Here is a 13,504-nt window from a genome sequence, read left to right on the forward strand (position 1 = left end):
AATTTTTTCTATATAAGTGTAGTTAAAAAATAGTTTTTATTTTTAAATTACTATTTAATGAAATAATAAAATAATAATAATGATGATTAATTACAAATATATTACAGAAATAAAGTTTTGTTCCATGCATTTGATCCATTTTTCCCCTCAGATTTTAACAAAGTGAAGTTAGTTGATGGTTGAAGTGAAAATACCTAATTGAAGCTTTCATATCCCAACTTTTTCCTGTCGGCTGATTTGATTTATTTTTCCGGTTTATACTGTGGACCAATGATGCAAATGTTGGCACCCTGAGCTACTGCGCTTGCGTTAGGGCTGACCGCTCATTGGCCCCACTTGGCGCGCGATTCAAAACTACATTAAAAAACAATTCTTGTAACTTAGTAAATAATTATTAAAATATCCACAAGGATATATACAAATTATGTAACTTTCATTTCAGGCAAAAAAAATACAACACATATATTATATTAATAACAGTTTATTTTCAGTGAATTCCAAAGGCCAAATTATATTTTACAAAACATTTAATTTAAAAAGAAATTTCGTGGAAAAGTGATTGAAAATAATTATTTATAAGTTTTAAATATTTTGTATGTATTTTTTGGGAATACATAATTTATCACGACTGCATTGTAGTTATGCTTTCTTTTTTTTTTTTACTTCAAGCGTCATTTTGTCACGTCTCAATCGAAAAGAACAATCTGAAATTTTGTTTTAGAATTATTCAAATATTATCACTATTATATTCTGGAATTTGCTTTTATATATCAAGCTTCTGAAATATGATATGGTATTTAAAAAAATGTATCTATTAACAAATATTTTGAGAAATATTAGTCTTTCGAATTCAATGAAAATAAACTGTTATTCATCAAATATATGTGTTATAAAATTTTTCTTGTCTGAAATCAAAAGTTACACAATTTGCATACATTTTTGTGTATATTTTAATAATTATTTACTTACATTACAAGAATTGTTTTTCAATGTAAATTTGAATCGCGCTTCAAAGGGTAGACAACCAGCGCTCAGCCCTAACGCACGCACGAATGAAAATTATTATCATTTTATTATTGCACTAAATAGTCCCTAAAAAAGAAAAACTATTTTTCAATTGAACTTATACAGAAAAATTACTGTCTACGAAGATATTAGGAAAATAGAGCAAAAATTAACCGATTCCCATGCATTTGGTCAATTGTTATCCCCTCAGTATTCAACGAAGTGAAGTGAGCTAGTGATTGGAGTGAAAATATCTTATTCTATATGTAGACGGTCATGAATTTTCTATACATCCCGGCTTTAGTTTAAATGTCGACGGGCATGACTAACCTAACTTTTGGAAGTTGCATTAGGAAGTTATAATTTTATTCTAAGTGACTGGTACGCCCTATTAAATGAAAGAAATTTGAAAATTAGGTAAATATTGTTTCAATTGGTTTCCTCATTAACAATTATTTAGGCTAATATAGCAAAGCGAATAGTTGCTTTGACAGGTATTCAGGTGGCTGACACCGCGGTTCAGAACTCCACAACTCTGCATGAGCCAAAATTCAGTCTCCAAATGATACTTTCCCCTAGATGCCCACATGGGCACCTACGTTCAGAGAAATACATTTGAGACTTGAAAACTCTCAAATGATCATTGTGAGCCCAATGAAATTTGAGCTGCAACAAATTTAACACCAGCGTTTTTCTGTGTGAACGTTTCACGAAAACCCTCAAATTTCTCACATTACCCTAGAAGAGGATAGTTATCAACAGTGATAATTTCTTTACACAATTATGTTTGCTAACTCAAGTTAATTATTACCTGACAAAGTAAAAAGTAGACAAATAGTTAAAGTTTTCAGAAGAATCGCAGCTATACATCGTTACTATAGGAAATTAAAAGATAATATTTTGTTTAAATAATTAAGTTTGTTAAATTACATAAATTATTACCTTCGTCTAAGTAAAAAGTGAATATCTTAGAAAACAATTGAAACTTCCTAACATTATTCATGTTTATTAACTCAAAATAATTGTTACATTAAAGTAATTGAAAAGCGGGCAAAAAGTGAAAATTTTAGAAAAAACTGTTACTTTCTAGTATTATTGTAAGATAATATTATTATTAATAATTATTGTTTTTATTATATGGTTAAACATATAAGCCTATTAAACTTAATTGGTTATTGGCTATAATGACTAAAAAAGTTGAAAACAAGTTTATAAAATTTGGAAAGAACAGCTTCTTTCCAAGTCTCTTCTAAGAAAAAACATGCTGTATACAATAATAAATTACTTAAACAATCTCATTAAACTTATAATTAACAATAGAAAGTGAAACTTGATTTATCAAAAACAATTTTAAATTGAAAACGGCAAAACATAATAATTACTGCCACTCGCAAAAGCCAAGTTTTCACTCACGTGGTTATTTGAGACCCTATAAAACAGGCTAGGCACCCCCCTCCCGAAGTTTCCATTTCTAGAGAAAGAAAATCCATTTTTTTGGAAATCCAAATATTTACCGCGCACTTCACCGGGCACTTCAAAATCCCATTTAATTAACATGGAGAAATTGTTAATTTTTGAAAAATTGAACTCATGTTCCAGGGTTTCATCAAAACGTACCAAGTTTTTTAGAGATTCAAGAGGAGCGTCTACTAAATAAAACCATTCTAATAACTTTCATTTCCATCTGACCCTTACCCTCCCGCAGTGCCCCAAATATGACCCAAAAATAAAAAACTACATTTTTACGTATTATTGTTACTTTTTAGCTATTTCTGTCGTCTTTTTTACATAAATAATTACTAATGGGAAATTTGAATATTTACCAGGACTTTTCTTAACAGTTCATAATTTTTTTAATAAATGTAAATTATTTAAAAAAATTATTTATTCCAAAAGAATGTAAAAAAATAATTGTATATTATGATTGAAATGTGACTGTTGTCATTGTTTGAGAAGTACATTTTTCTAACAACATTATGTTATTATTTAAATAATTATTTATTGTCTATTTTTAAGATTTCTAAAAATTGAGCCAGAGATATCAACTTTCTTTTTAAATAAGTATCCTATACTACATTTTGTTGAATAATTACATAATTTTGATACATTTCTTTTAATGTTTAATAAATATATATTTATTTGAACAATCTTTATTTGCTAAAGCTATTTTTTCGATGGCTAAAAAAATGAAATAAAATAGAACACATAAAATTATGTTTCTGACTGTATAGTGTATAGAAAGAATTCATTTACCACTTTTTAATTGTTTAAACAAATTAAATTTTTAAAATAATTACCTGTCCAAAAATACTTCTAAAATCGTAATTAAATTGTATGTCTTCTATTTGATTTGATTTTTTTAGTTATCGAAAAATAACTGCTTGAGCAAATAAGAATTGTTTAAATAAATAGAAATTTGTTGAGCATCAGAAGAAATGTATTAAAATTATGTAATTATTCAACTGTTGCTGAATTTTTAGAAATTTTGAAAAAAGGCAATAAATAATTGTTTAAATAATTACATAATGATTTAAAACAAATGTACTTTTCCAAACGATGACACACAATCACATTTTATTCAGAAAATACAATTATTTTGTACATTTTTGAAGAACAGATAATGGTTTAAATAATTACCATTTGTGTCAACAATTGAAAATTGTGTAAAAAGTCGTGGTACATATTCAAATTGTCGATTGATAATTACTTGCATGAAAAAACAACGGCAATTGCTAAAAGGTAAAAATAATACCTAAAATTGTAGTTTTTTTATTTTTGGGTTCAAAATCTCCCCATGTTAATTAAATGGGATTTTGAAGTGCCCGGTGAAGTGCCCCGTTAATATTCAAATTTCGTAAAAAGATGTGGTTTCTTCCTCCGCAAATGGAAACTGGGGGGGGGGGAGTAAAGTTTCCTAATATTTTAACTTTGGTGTAATCTTGGGGCTTATGTGAACGGTGATATGCAGGAGAAAGCAGATGAGATGAAAGAAATGATTAAAGAAAATAAAAAAGAGATTAGGCTGATAATAGGTGGGAATTTCAATGCGAGAACAGGAGACAGAGGTGGAAGAGACTGGGGAGAAGAGAGAGGAAGAAAATCCAAAGACAAGTTACTTAATGGGGAGGGAAAAAAGTTGTTGAAGATCTTGGAGGAGTTGGCATGGTTTATCTTAAACGGAAATATAGATGGAGATGAAAAGGAGAATATACACGCTCAGGAGGTGCAAGGGGAACAGTAATTGATTATGTGATAGTGGATGATGAGGTGATAGAGAAGGTCAAGAAAGAAGAGGTCGGTGATTATATTCATTCTGATCACTTTCCCTTAATAGTAACATTAGAGGGACAAAAAAACAATAGAAATATGAATAAAAGGGGAGAACATGTAAAAAGTATAGGAAAAGGGGATTGGTCAAGGGAAGGAAAAGAACAGTTTAAAGAAAAGGTCAGAAATAGCAAAATAGGAGAGGGAAATATGGTTGAGGTGATGAAAAAAATGATAGGAGAAATAAAAAGAGGATTATAGTGCATAAACAAAAATAAAGTTAGTAAAGGGGGGAGTAGAAGTGGATGGGATGAGGACTGTAAAGAGAAAAAAAGGAGGTCAGAAAGGAATTAGGAAAGTGGAGGAAGGAAAAAAAATTTCTTGAATTTGTTAGAAGGAGTAGAGAGAAAAGTTAGAAAGGGAGAAAAATATGGTAGAGAAAGAGATGGGGAAGGGGACATAACAAGGGAAGAAATAGTTAAGCTTTTAGGAATAATGAAGGATGGAAAGGCATCTGGTATAGATGAGATTCCAAATGAAGTATGGAAATATGGAGGGAAAGAACTAGAGGAATGGGCATGGATAATGTGTAATAGTGTATGGAGAGGAGAGGGTTGGCCAGAGTTATGGAAGGAAGTAGTAGTGACACCAATAGTGAAGAAATACAAAGGAGAGGAGATTGAAGATTATAGGGGTGTGACTCTGATGCCAACACTGAATAAAGTATATGTAACAGTTTTGTCGGAGAGATTGAAGAAAGATGTTGAGGAAAAAAAGATAGAGCCACCGAAGCAGACAGGTTTTAGAAAAGGAATGGGGGTGATGGACAACATATATGTTCTGAATTATATAGTAAATAAGAGAATTAAAAGGGAAAAATGGGCAATGATAGCAGTTTTTGTGGACTTAAAGGCGGTGTTTGACTCATTAGACCGTACCGAAATAGAAAAAGTTATGATGACAAAGGGGATAAGGGAGGGATTAATAAAGAGAGTACCGGCAATTTTGAGAGAGACAAAAAGCAGAGTGAAAGTAGGAGATCAAGTAGGAGATAGTTTCTGGTTGGTGAGAGAAGTGAGGCAAGGATGTCCTCTGAGCCCACTTTTGTTTAATATATGAAGATCACACTTAGAAGAAGAAATGAGGAGAAAAGGTTGGTGAGGAGTTAGGTTAGGAATGGAAAAGATATATACACTGGCATACGCAGACGACATAGTATTGATGGCAGAGGATGAAGAAGGGATGGCGGGCTTAATCACAGGATTAGAGAAATACTTAGGTGGAAAAAAGTTGAATTTAAATGCAGAAAAGACAAAGATAATGAGGTTTAGAAAAGGAGGGGGGAGGAAGAAAGAATGGACGGGCAGATTGAAGGGAATAAAGTTAGAAGAAGTAAAAGAGTTTAAATATTTGGGATATATCTTGCAAACGAATGGAGATTTTAGAGCTCATATAAGAGAAAGGATTAAGAAAGCAGCAGGGGTAATGAAACAGATATGGGGAATAGGAAAAAGAAGGTTAAAAAAAATTGGAGAAGGAGAATGTGGTTATTCGATAAGCTGGTATGCCCGATATTAGGTTATGGAGCAGAGATATGGGGGTGGAAAGAAAGGAAAGATATTGAGAGTGTACAAGAAAGCTATATAAGGTGGACACTAGGGGCAGATTGGAGGACGCCAGAGTAAATGATGAGAAAAGAAGCGCAAAGGGACAAGTTAAGTATTAGAGCGGGAAAGAGGGCATGGAACGTTGAGACGAAGCTGAGGGAGGGAAAGGGAGGGGAGTTGGCGAGAAAGTGCTTGATGGAGGTAGAAGAGAGGAGAGAGAGGGCGATCAAATTAACGAGATGGGAAGAAGAAAGGAGAGAGTTCTTCAATGTAGAGAAACAGAAGATGGTACTGGAGCAAACTACGAAGAATTGAAAAAAAGGGAGAGGGATAGACAATTAATAGAAATATGGGGGATGATTGAGGATTGAAAATACAATAAATGGTATAAGATGATAAAAAAGGAAGGATTACCAAAGTATTTAGAAAAGGGATGGGGAGAGAGAAGGTGGACAAGAATAGTAAGATTTAGATTGGAAAACGAGGTAAGAGAGGGAATGTATTGGAAGAAAGAAGAGAACAGAAAGTGTAGAATATGTGAATGGGAGGAGGAAACATGGGAGCATGTATGGGAAGGATGTAGGAGAGGAATGGAAGATAAATGAAGCTGGTAGGAGAATGTGGTTAGGATTCTAGGGGAGGATGGATTAGGAGAGGAATGGATGAAGGATTTGGAGGGTCCTAGAGGAGAGAATAAGAGAGAATGAAAGAATGTATGTTAAAATAATAGCAAATTGGAGGTATAAAAAAGTGGAAGAAAAAAGGAAACGGAAGTCGCTTAGATTAGAAACGTGAAGATTGTAAGTAATGTTTATGTAATAGTATAAGTCGACTAAGCTGTGTTTGCGTTCTCATGCTCTCTCTCTCGCTTTCGTTCCCTCGAGCACTCGTGTGCTAATAAGTCTTAAATTGCGCTATCACAGGAAATAGAGATAAGGAACTATATATAAGACTTATGTAAATAGTTGTTACTAATTGCATATAGTAAGTATAATATTTTAAAAAGTATATGTAAGCGGTAGTAAGAAATGGAGGTCATGTAAACCGTTAGGGGACACATTATGAATGAAGAAGAATTTACACGAGTGAAACCCGAAATATCTCTTTATCAAAATGAATCATCGTGAAAGCGTAAAATCTATTATTAGGAATTAAAAGCGTTTCCGTTATGTCAACGATCCAAATTAAAAAAAGTAAAATCCTGTAGTTTTCTGTAATACCTAATACATTTTTTAAACATAATATAGAAGGTCTTGATAAAAAGTCATACAAGTTTCTGAATTGTAGTATTCAAATATCAATTTTTTCAGAACTTGTTTCTCAAACGTAACTCGACTCACTTCATAAAATATAGATCTACTTTCAATTGTCGAGCTCCCATTTTCATGCGAAAATCCGTCACAAATTTGACGCACTGGCTGCCGAAATCGAGATACGTTTCCGCGAGTGAAAACAACTTTTTCCTAACAGAAATATGCCAGCAGCTAAAGGACGAGGAAGCACTCGCAGTTGGCTCACTAAAAATCAGCGCGAATTGCAAGACAGGGAAGTGACCCGCCCACTTCGTCGAAGACGTAAGAATATTTTGCACCGCGTAAAGACTCGTAAAACATCTAACATTGATCATATACTTTATGGATTTCTGGGTATAAATTAATTTTTAAAAAAATACTTAAGTCCGTAATAATTAAATTTCGATATTGAATGGAGGATAATTGGATTAAATTTCGAACGTATCTTCAAAAATAAACAATCAATTTATTAATTAATTATTTGATAAAAAATTACCTTAATTTTCAATGTAATTTAATTGAAAAAATATTTTTTTTAGGAAATTTAGCTGCGGTCAGTGGTAAGCGAAGGCATACGAAAATGAAGCACCATAGAATTCCAAACGAAAGAATAAAAAGGTAAAATAATAATGATTGCTTTTCGAAATTTCTTTTCGGCAAATATTTCGATCTTTTATCTTTTTATCTAAGGTCAGCTCGTTCCGGTAACAAAACAAGAAAAGGAAGAAGTAAAAATAAAGTGAACTCACTTTTCTTCGTACCATCAGAAAGTTCTTCAAAATCCATTTTTGAATCCAATAAAGATAACTTATCTGAATCAACTGCAATGGAATCAGCTACACCCAGGCCGAGTAGTGCTTTCAGTAATGCCTCAACATTTTGTTCTGAACCACCAGTTCCCGTAGACTCTAAACAAGGAGTAAAGGATCTCCTTAAGAGAAATTCTTTGATAGAAATTCTCAATAATTACATCAAAATTGGCATCAAAGCAGGTATTTTTTTTATGTGGTATAGTCTAAGCCTGGCGCTGTCAGGTTACTTTTTTTTAAAGGTCTGGTAACACCAAGCCACTTTCTTGTTATATGGAAAATTTTTCCAGTTATGGGCCGTTCATAAATTTCGATACGAAGTTTGGGCTTTTTACTCCCGTCCCCCTCTACCTAAAAGTTGCTTAATCGTCGGCTAAAGATAGATTTTACGTTTATAAATACCTTTAAATAAAATTCATATAGACAAACTGTTGAACTCAATAAAAAACCATTCAAATTCCAGAAATTTCAAGCAAAAAAAAAACGAATTTAAAAAAAATATTAATTTTCAACCAAACAGTTGCATTCATACAATTAGGTGAATTCAATTTTTAGAATATAGAGATGTATTTTCAAATAAATAGTCGAATTTTAAAATTAAAAAAATAAAAATGCAATTAAATATTTGGTTCTTTAAAATAAAAAGACAAATTTTTTAGGAAAATGTTGAATTTTCATCAAAAAACTTTATTTTGAACTAAGAAATATGAATTTTCTACTATGAAAGTTGGACTTTAAACAAAAGAATAAATTTTTCAAAGTAAAAAGTATAATATGCACACAAAGCAACAAAATATTTGAATTTTCAACAGAAAAATTGAACTTTCAACAAAAAAGACTAATTTTCTACCTGAAAAAAAACGAATTTTTAACCAAGTATATGAATTTTCGATCAAATAGTTGAATTTTCAGCGAGAAAGTTGAATTTGCAACAAACAAGAGTAATTTTCTACCCAAAAAGACTGCTTTTCAACAAAAGATATGAATTTTCTACCAAATAATTCGATTTTATTCCAAATAGTGGAATTTTCAACAAACAAGAATAATTTTCTACACAAAAAGACGGCTTTTCAACAAAATGCGTGACTTCTCTACCAAATGCAGTTTTATTTTTAGCTCACGCAATAAACAAGATAAAATTTCATTCGAAATTGGAATAGTTAAATTTAAAATAAAAACTAGGATAAAAAATACTTCAAAAAAGCAACTAATTTTCAACAAAAAAATTAAAATGTTCAAAGAAACAGATGAATTTTCGATCAAAAAGATTAATTTGATATAAAAATACGACTTTCCGACTTATTCAATACATAGGATAAAGTTTTAACGAAACATAAAATGGTTTAACTTCAGATAAAAAAATTATTTTTAACAATAACAAAAAATGAAAATAAATTGAAATTTCAAGCAAGAACATGAATTTTGTATAAAATTAATAAATTTTAAAGCTGAATCATCTACAAAAGGTGGAATTTCTAACCTAAGAATATAGTTTTTATTCAAAAAGCTTAATCTTCAATCAAGTAGTGTAATTCTCTACAAGATTGTTGGATTTTTAAGCCGAAAAGATGAATTAGCTAACAAACAGTTGATTTTAAATATAAAAGTTCATTTAACCGAATTTTGAACCAAATAATTGACCATACCTAAAAAAATAATTTTTAACAAAAAAGTGATTTATCATACAAATTGTTGAATTTTCCAACCATTTTCAAATCAAAAAGAAGGATTTTCAACAAAAGAGTTTTTTCAATAAAAAATGTTAATTTTTTAACAAATAGTTGAATTTTTAAACAAAATATTTGAATCTTACAGCCCCACACAACAAAAATTATGAATCCTCAAAAAAAATATTTTTTAACAAAAACTACAGTTCAACTTTTTACCAAATAGTTCTATTTTCTAAACAAAAATATGAATTATCATTAAAAAAAGAATTAATTTCAAACAAAATTCGGTAAATTTTAAATGAGAAATGACGAATTTTCAACAAATTAGTTAAACGCTGTACAGATTTTTTTTACCGAAAGAGATACATTTTTGAACCAAAAACAACATTTTTTAAAGAAAGAGTTGAAATTTCAAATTGAAAATATGATTTTTCAAGAAAAATTGTTTATTATATTTTAAGCAACTTTTCAACTTTCTACCAAAATTATTAAATGTCTGAAAAAATACCTGAATTTTCAACCAAAACAAGATTTTAATTTTAACAAAAAAGCTAAATCCCGCTCGCTAATTAGTTTCATCACCCTATATTTTATATTTATATTTCCGGTTTGTTTTTGAGGAAGTCCTCCTTAAATTATTTGATTTGTAATGAAACCGGCCTGCGATTTTCCAGGGGTTGGGATAAATTGTTTTTTTAATTTACAGACGAGCAGAGAGCAAAGAGTTACATGAAAAAAGCAATTTCTTTTGGGCTGAAATCAGGGTTTCTAAGGCCTGTCGACAACTCAGGTCATTTATTGGAGATCACTTCCGAGTTGTCTGGTATCAAAGTAAACGTAAAGAGGGACATTGTTGCAGATCGCAAGCGTCGGAAAAATATGCGACGTGGCATAGTGAATTTTGACGATTACGACATGAAGCCAGTGAAGAAAAAAAACACTAACAAACTGGATCACGAGAAACGTCCAAAAGAAGTCAAAGGTATCAATTCCAAGAAAAGGGCGAGGTCTGTTACTAGAAATTCGAAGTCGGTTAAAGACACAGCAGCAAAGAAGGAAAAGAATCCACCAGCTAAAAGGAAAACAAAGATCACGAGGGAACCAATAAAGTCACAGTAAATAGTTTTTCTGTCTAATTCAATTTTTAATTGAGACTGATTGAATTTCTAGTAAATAATATTATCAGAAAGAACAATCAATTGGAGCTTAAAAGTTTTAAAGTCATTTTTCTTTGTAAACAAATTTGAGGAGCTCAATCTGGATTTAAATTATCAGAAAGTAAATAGAAAATTATAATACGTCGTAGTTAAAATGCTAGAATTATTCGAATCCTTTGGTCTGAGAGAAAAAATGTGTGAATTATGGGCAAAGATAAAAATAGAAAAATTTTTAGGTTTGATTAATAAATGGTTGAATATGTCGAATCTGCAATTTCTTCAGTGTGACTAAAAAAAAGTTTTCAACTCGTTTATTTTACATTAGGAAAGAAATTAGATACCATATTATATGACATATAGGCCAATATGACACATAGGGTAATATGGCACATTAAGTAATATAGCACACGGTGTAATATGACACACCGTGTAATATGATACCATCTGTAATATGCCACATATCATGTCATATATATCAAATGTACTATAAGAATAATAAAAACTTTTTTATTTAGAAGAGACACACGAAAATCTCGAAGGAACAGAAGTCCAACACCATGGAGAAGTGCAAGGAGATCGCCATCAGATGAAAGAAATAGCGATTCGCCGAGCGATAATAGAGAGGATGTTCATCAGGATAAGAATGAAGAGAATGCAAATAATGGAGAAAAGAATAACATAAAAGAGAAAATTGAAAAGCGAATAGTGAGTTCCAGTCCTTTTCGAAAAGAGGATGATAAAATTCATATGGAGAATGTCAGTATGCATGAAAATATTGGGCAGAACTTCAATCTTAACGAGGAACATCAATTGTCAGTCGCTATTCCACAAGAACTTGGAGAAAACCCATAAAAAATTATTTTGTACAATTTATCTTTTGAATGTTTTCTTCCTTTATATGACTTTTATTAAAAACGTCAAACTTTTAATAAACAGAAAGTTTATGACATAGTATTCGATTTTAAATTTATTTACATATCTCATTTACAGTCCACAATATAAACTCATAATAACAAAATGATTATAAATTCTAAACAAATTAAAACTTTAGGCAGGAAATAGAATAAGTCAACATATTCAGACAGATCTTCCTGTGGGTCAAAATATTATAGCAAATTTTTTGAAACTAAAGTCTTTTATGGCTCAAAATTATGAAAACATATGTACAACTTTTAATTATTTAAATATTTGTCAAAGCACTTTTATTTCTGGCAACGTAAAGAAAATTTACAATTCTCGTGTCAATTTGTATAAAATTATTTTAACATGCCATTGTTTTCTGTTATGAAAGAAAAAATGATCCTGAGGTTTTAAATCTGAAAATCGTAAAAAAATCACCATTTTTATACGTGATGAAAGACAAAACATTTTTTTTATATTAAAACAGTAGAACGTGGGCGGAAAAGAAAAATTGTTAATAATCGGAAATAGCTGGTGCCAAATTTGTACCGAAATTTCCGTACGATTAGCAAGATTTTTTCATTTGGTTCAGGAACTTCCTAAGAAAATATAATAGAACTTAAAAATATATATTTTTTAAATTACTGATATTTTGAACTCGAAATTCAAACAATTTTTTAATTATATTTTTACTTTTTGTCTGAGATGGTTGGTTGCATGGTTGGTCATGGTTGGTGTCATTTTGATCTGAAATATAGCTATTTTCAACCCACCCTGATGAACGCATTTAAAAAAAAGTATAATTGCCAAAATTAAACAAAATTAAAATAAACGTGTATTGGTACATTTAATAAAAGTGCAATTTGCAGAAAAAAATTTTGTATTCAAATTTTGTATTATTTTTCACTACTAAAAACTGTGCATACAAAAAATGGATTGATTTTAAAATTTGACTTATTTTGTTTCCGAATCAGTACTTTATTTTTCAAATAAACTTTTTTTAAATAAGCAAATGATACAGAGATAAAGAAGGACGAAAGAAGAAAAAGGGGGAAATAATTATGTAGATTGCCTTCATCTCTCTTTTTTCTTTAATTACATTTTTTGTATTTCGAATAAAGTCTTTGAAAACATGAGGATGACAACTGAACAAGAAACAATTTTTTAAAATTTTGTATTTAACTATTTCAAGTAATTCAGAAAAATATTTATTAATACATTATTAGATAAATGTAAAAATCATTTCTCCTTTCACGCGACAAAAAAAATCGGAGATCACAACATCTAGTTGCCATTTTCATATTTTCATTTACATGTGAGCTTATAGTTTTTACTTCTTCATATGCATAAAAAAGTCGATTTGTTAACATAATAATTTCAGATTAAAATATTTTGAGGTCACTATATTCGGAACTCTTAAAAGCTGACATAGCAATTTTGATTTTTAGGCAAACATGTGCAAATTTCGGTTTTTCGAGATTTTATGTTTTCAGAGTGAGGGAGAGTTTTCTTAGTTTCTGTACTCTTGCCCTCCTCGAGTTTGAAGACTTTGGATTTTTTAAATAACCGGGATGTTTTAGAAAATTACAAAAATTTCCACATTTCACCTCAAAATTGATGAAAAAATTTTAGGATTGCTATATTGAAAAAATGAATGTAATTTGAAATGCAATACAAAATATTAAAGAAAATGTACAAGTTTAATTATGTTAAATGCGAATGATGCGAATTGAGCACCACCTAGCTGATCTTCATTTTTTCTCAATGACGTAAAAAGTCTTGATGCTAAGGGAATCT

General features: G+C 30.3%; 1 protein-coding gene across 1 annotated transcript; it reads left to right on the forward strand.

Moving 5' to 3' along the window:
* Window positions 1-7,245: 7,245 nt before the first annotated feature.
* On the forward strand, window positions 7,246-11,709 carry LOC117172756. The gene is made up of 5 exons (XM_033360956.1): window positions 7,246-7,453; window positions 7,711-7,789; window positions 7,862-8,163; window positions 10,357-10,765; window positions 11,323-11,709. The coding sequence occupies exons 1-5, from the start codon at window positions 7,354-7,356 to the stop codon at window positions 11,657-11,659; spliced, it is 1,227 nt and encodes a 408-aa protein (XP_033216847.1). The 5' UTR covers window positions 7,246-7,353; the 3' UTR covers window positions 11,660-11,709.
* Window positions 11,710-13,504: the final 1,795 nt, after the last annotated feature.

This window comes from Belonocnema kinseyi, chromosome 5, assembly GCF_010883055.1.
Source record: "Belonocnema kinseyi isolate 2016_QV_RU_SX_M_011 chromosome 5, B_treatae_v1, whole genome shotgun sequence".
Lineage (NCBI taxonomy): Eukaryota > Metazoa > Arthropoda > Insecta > Hymenoptera > Cynipidae > Belonocnema > Belonocnema kinseyi.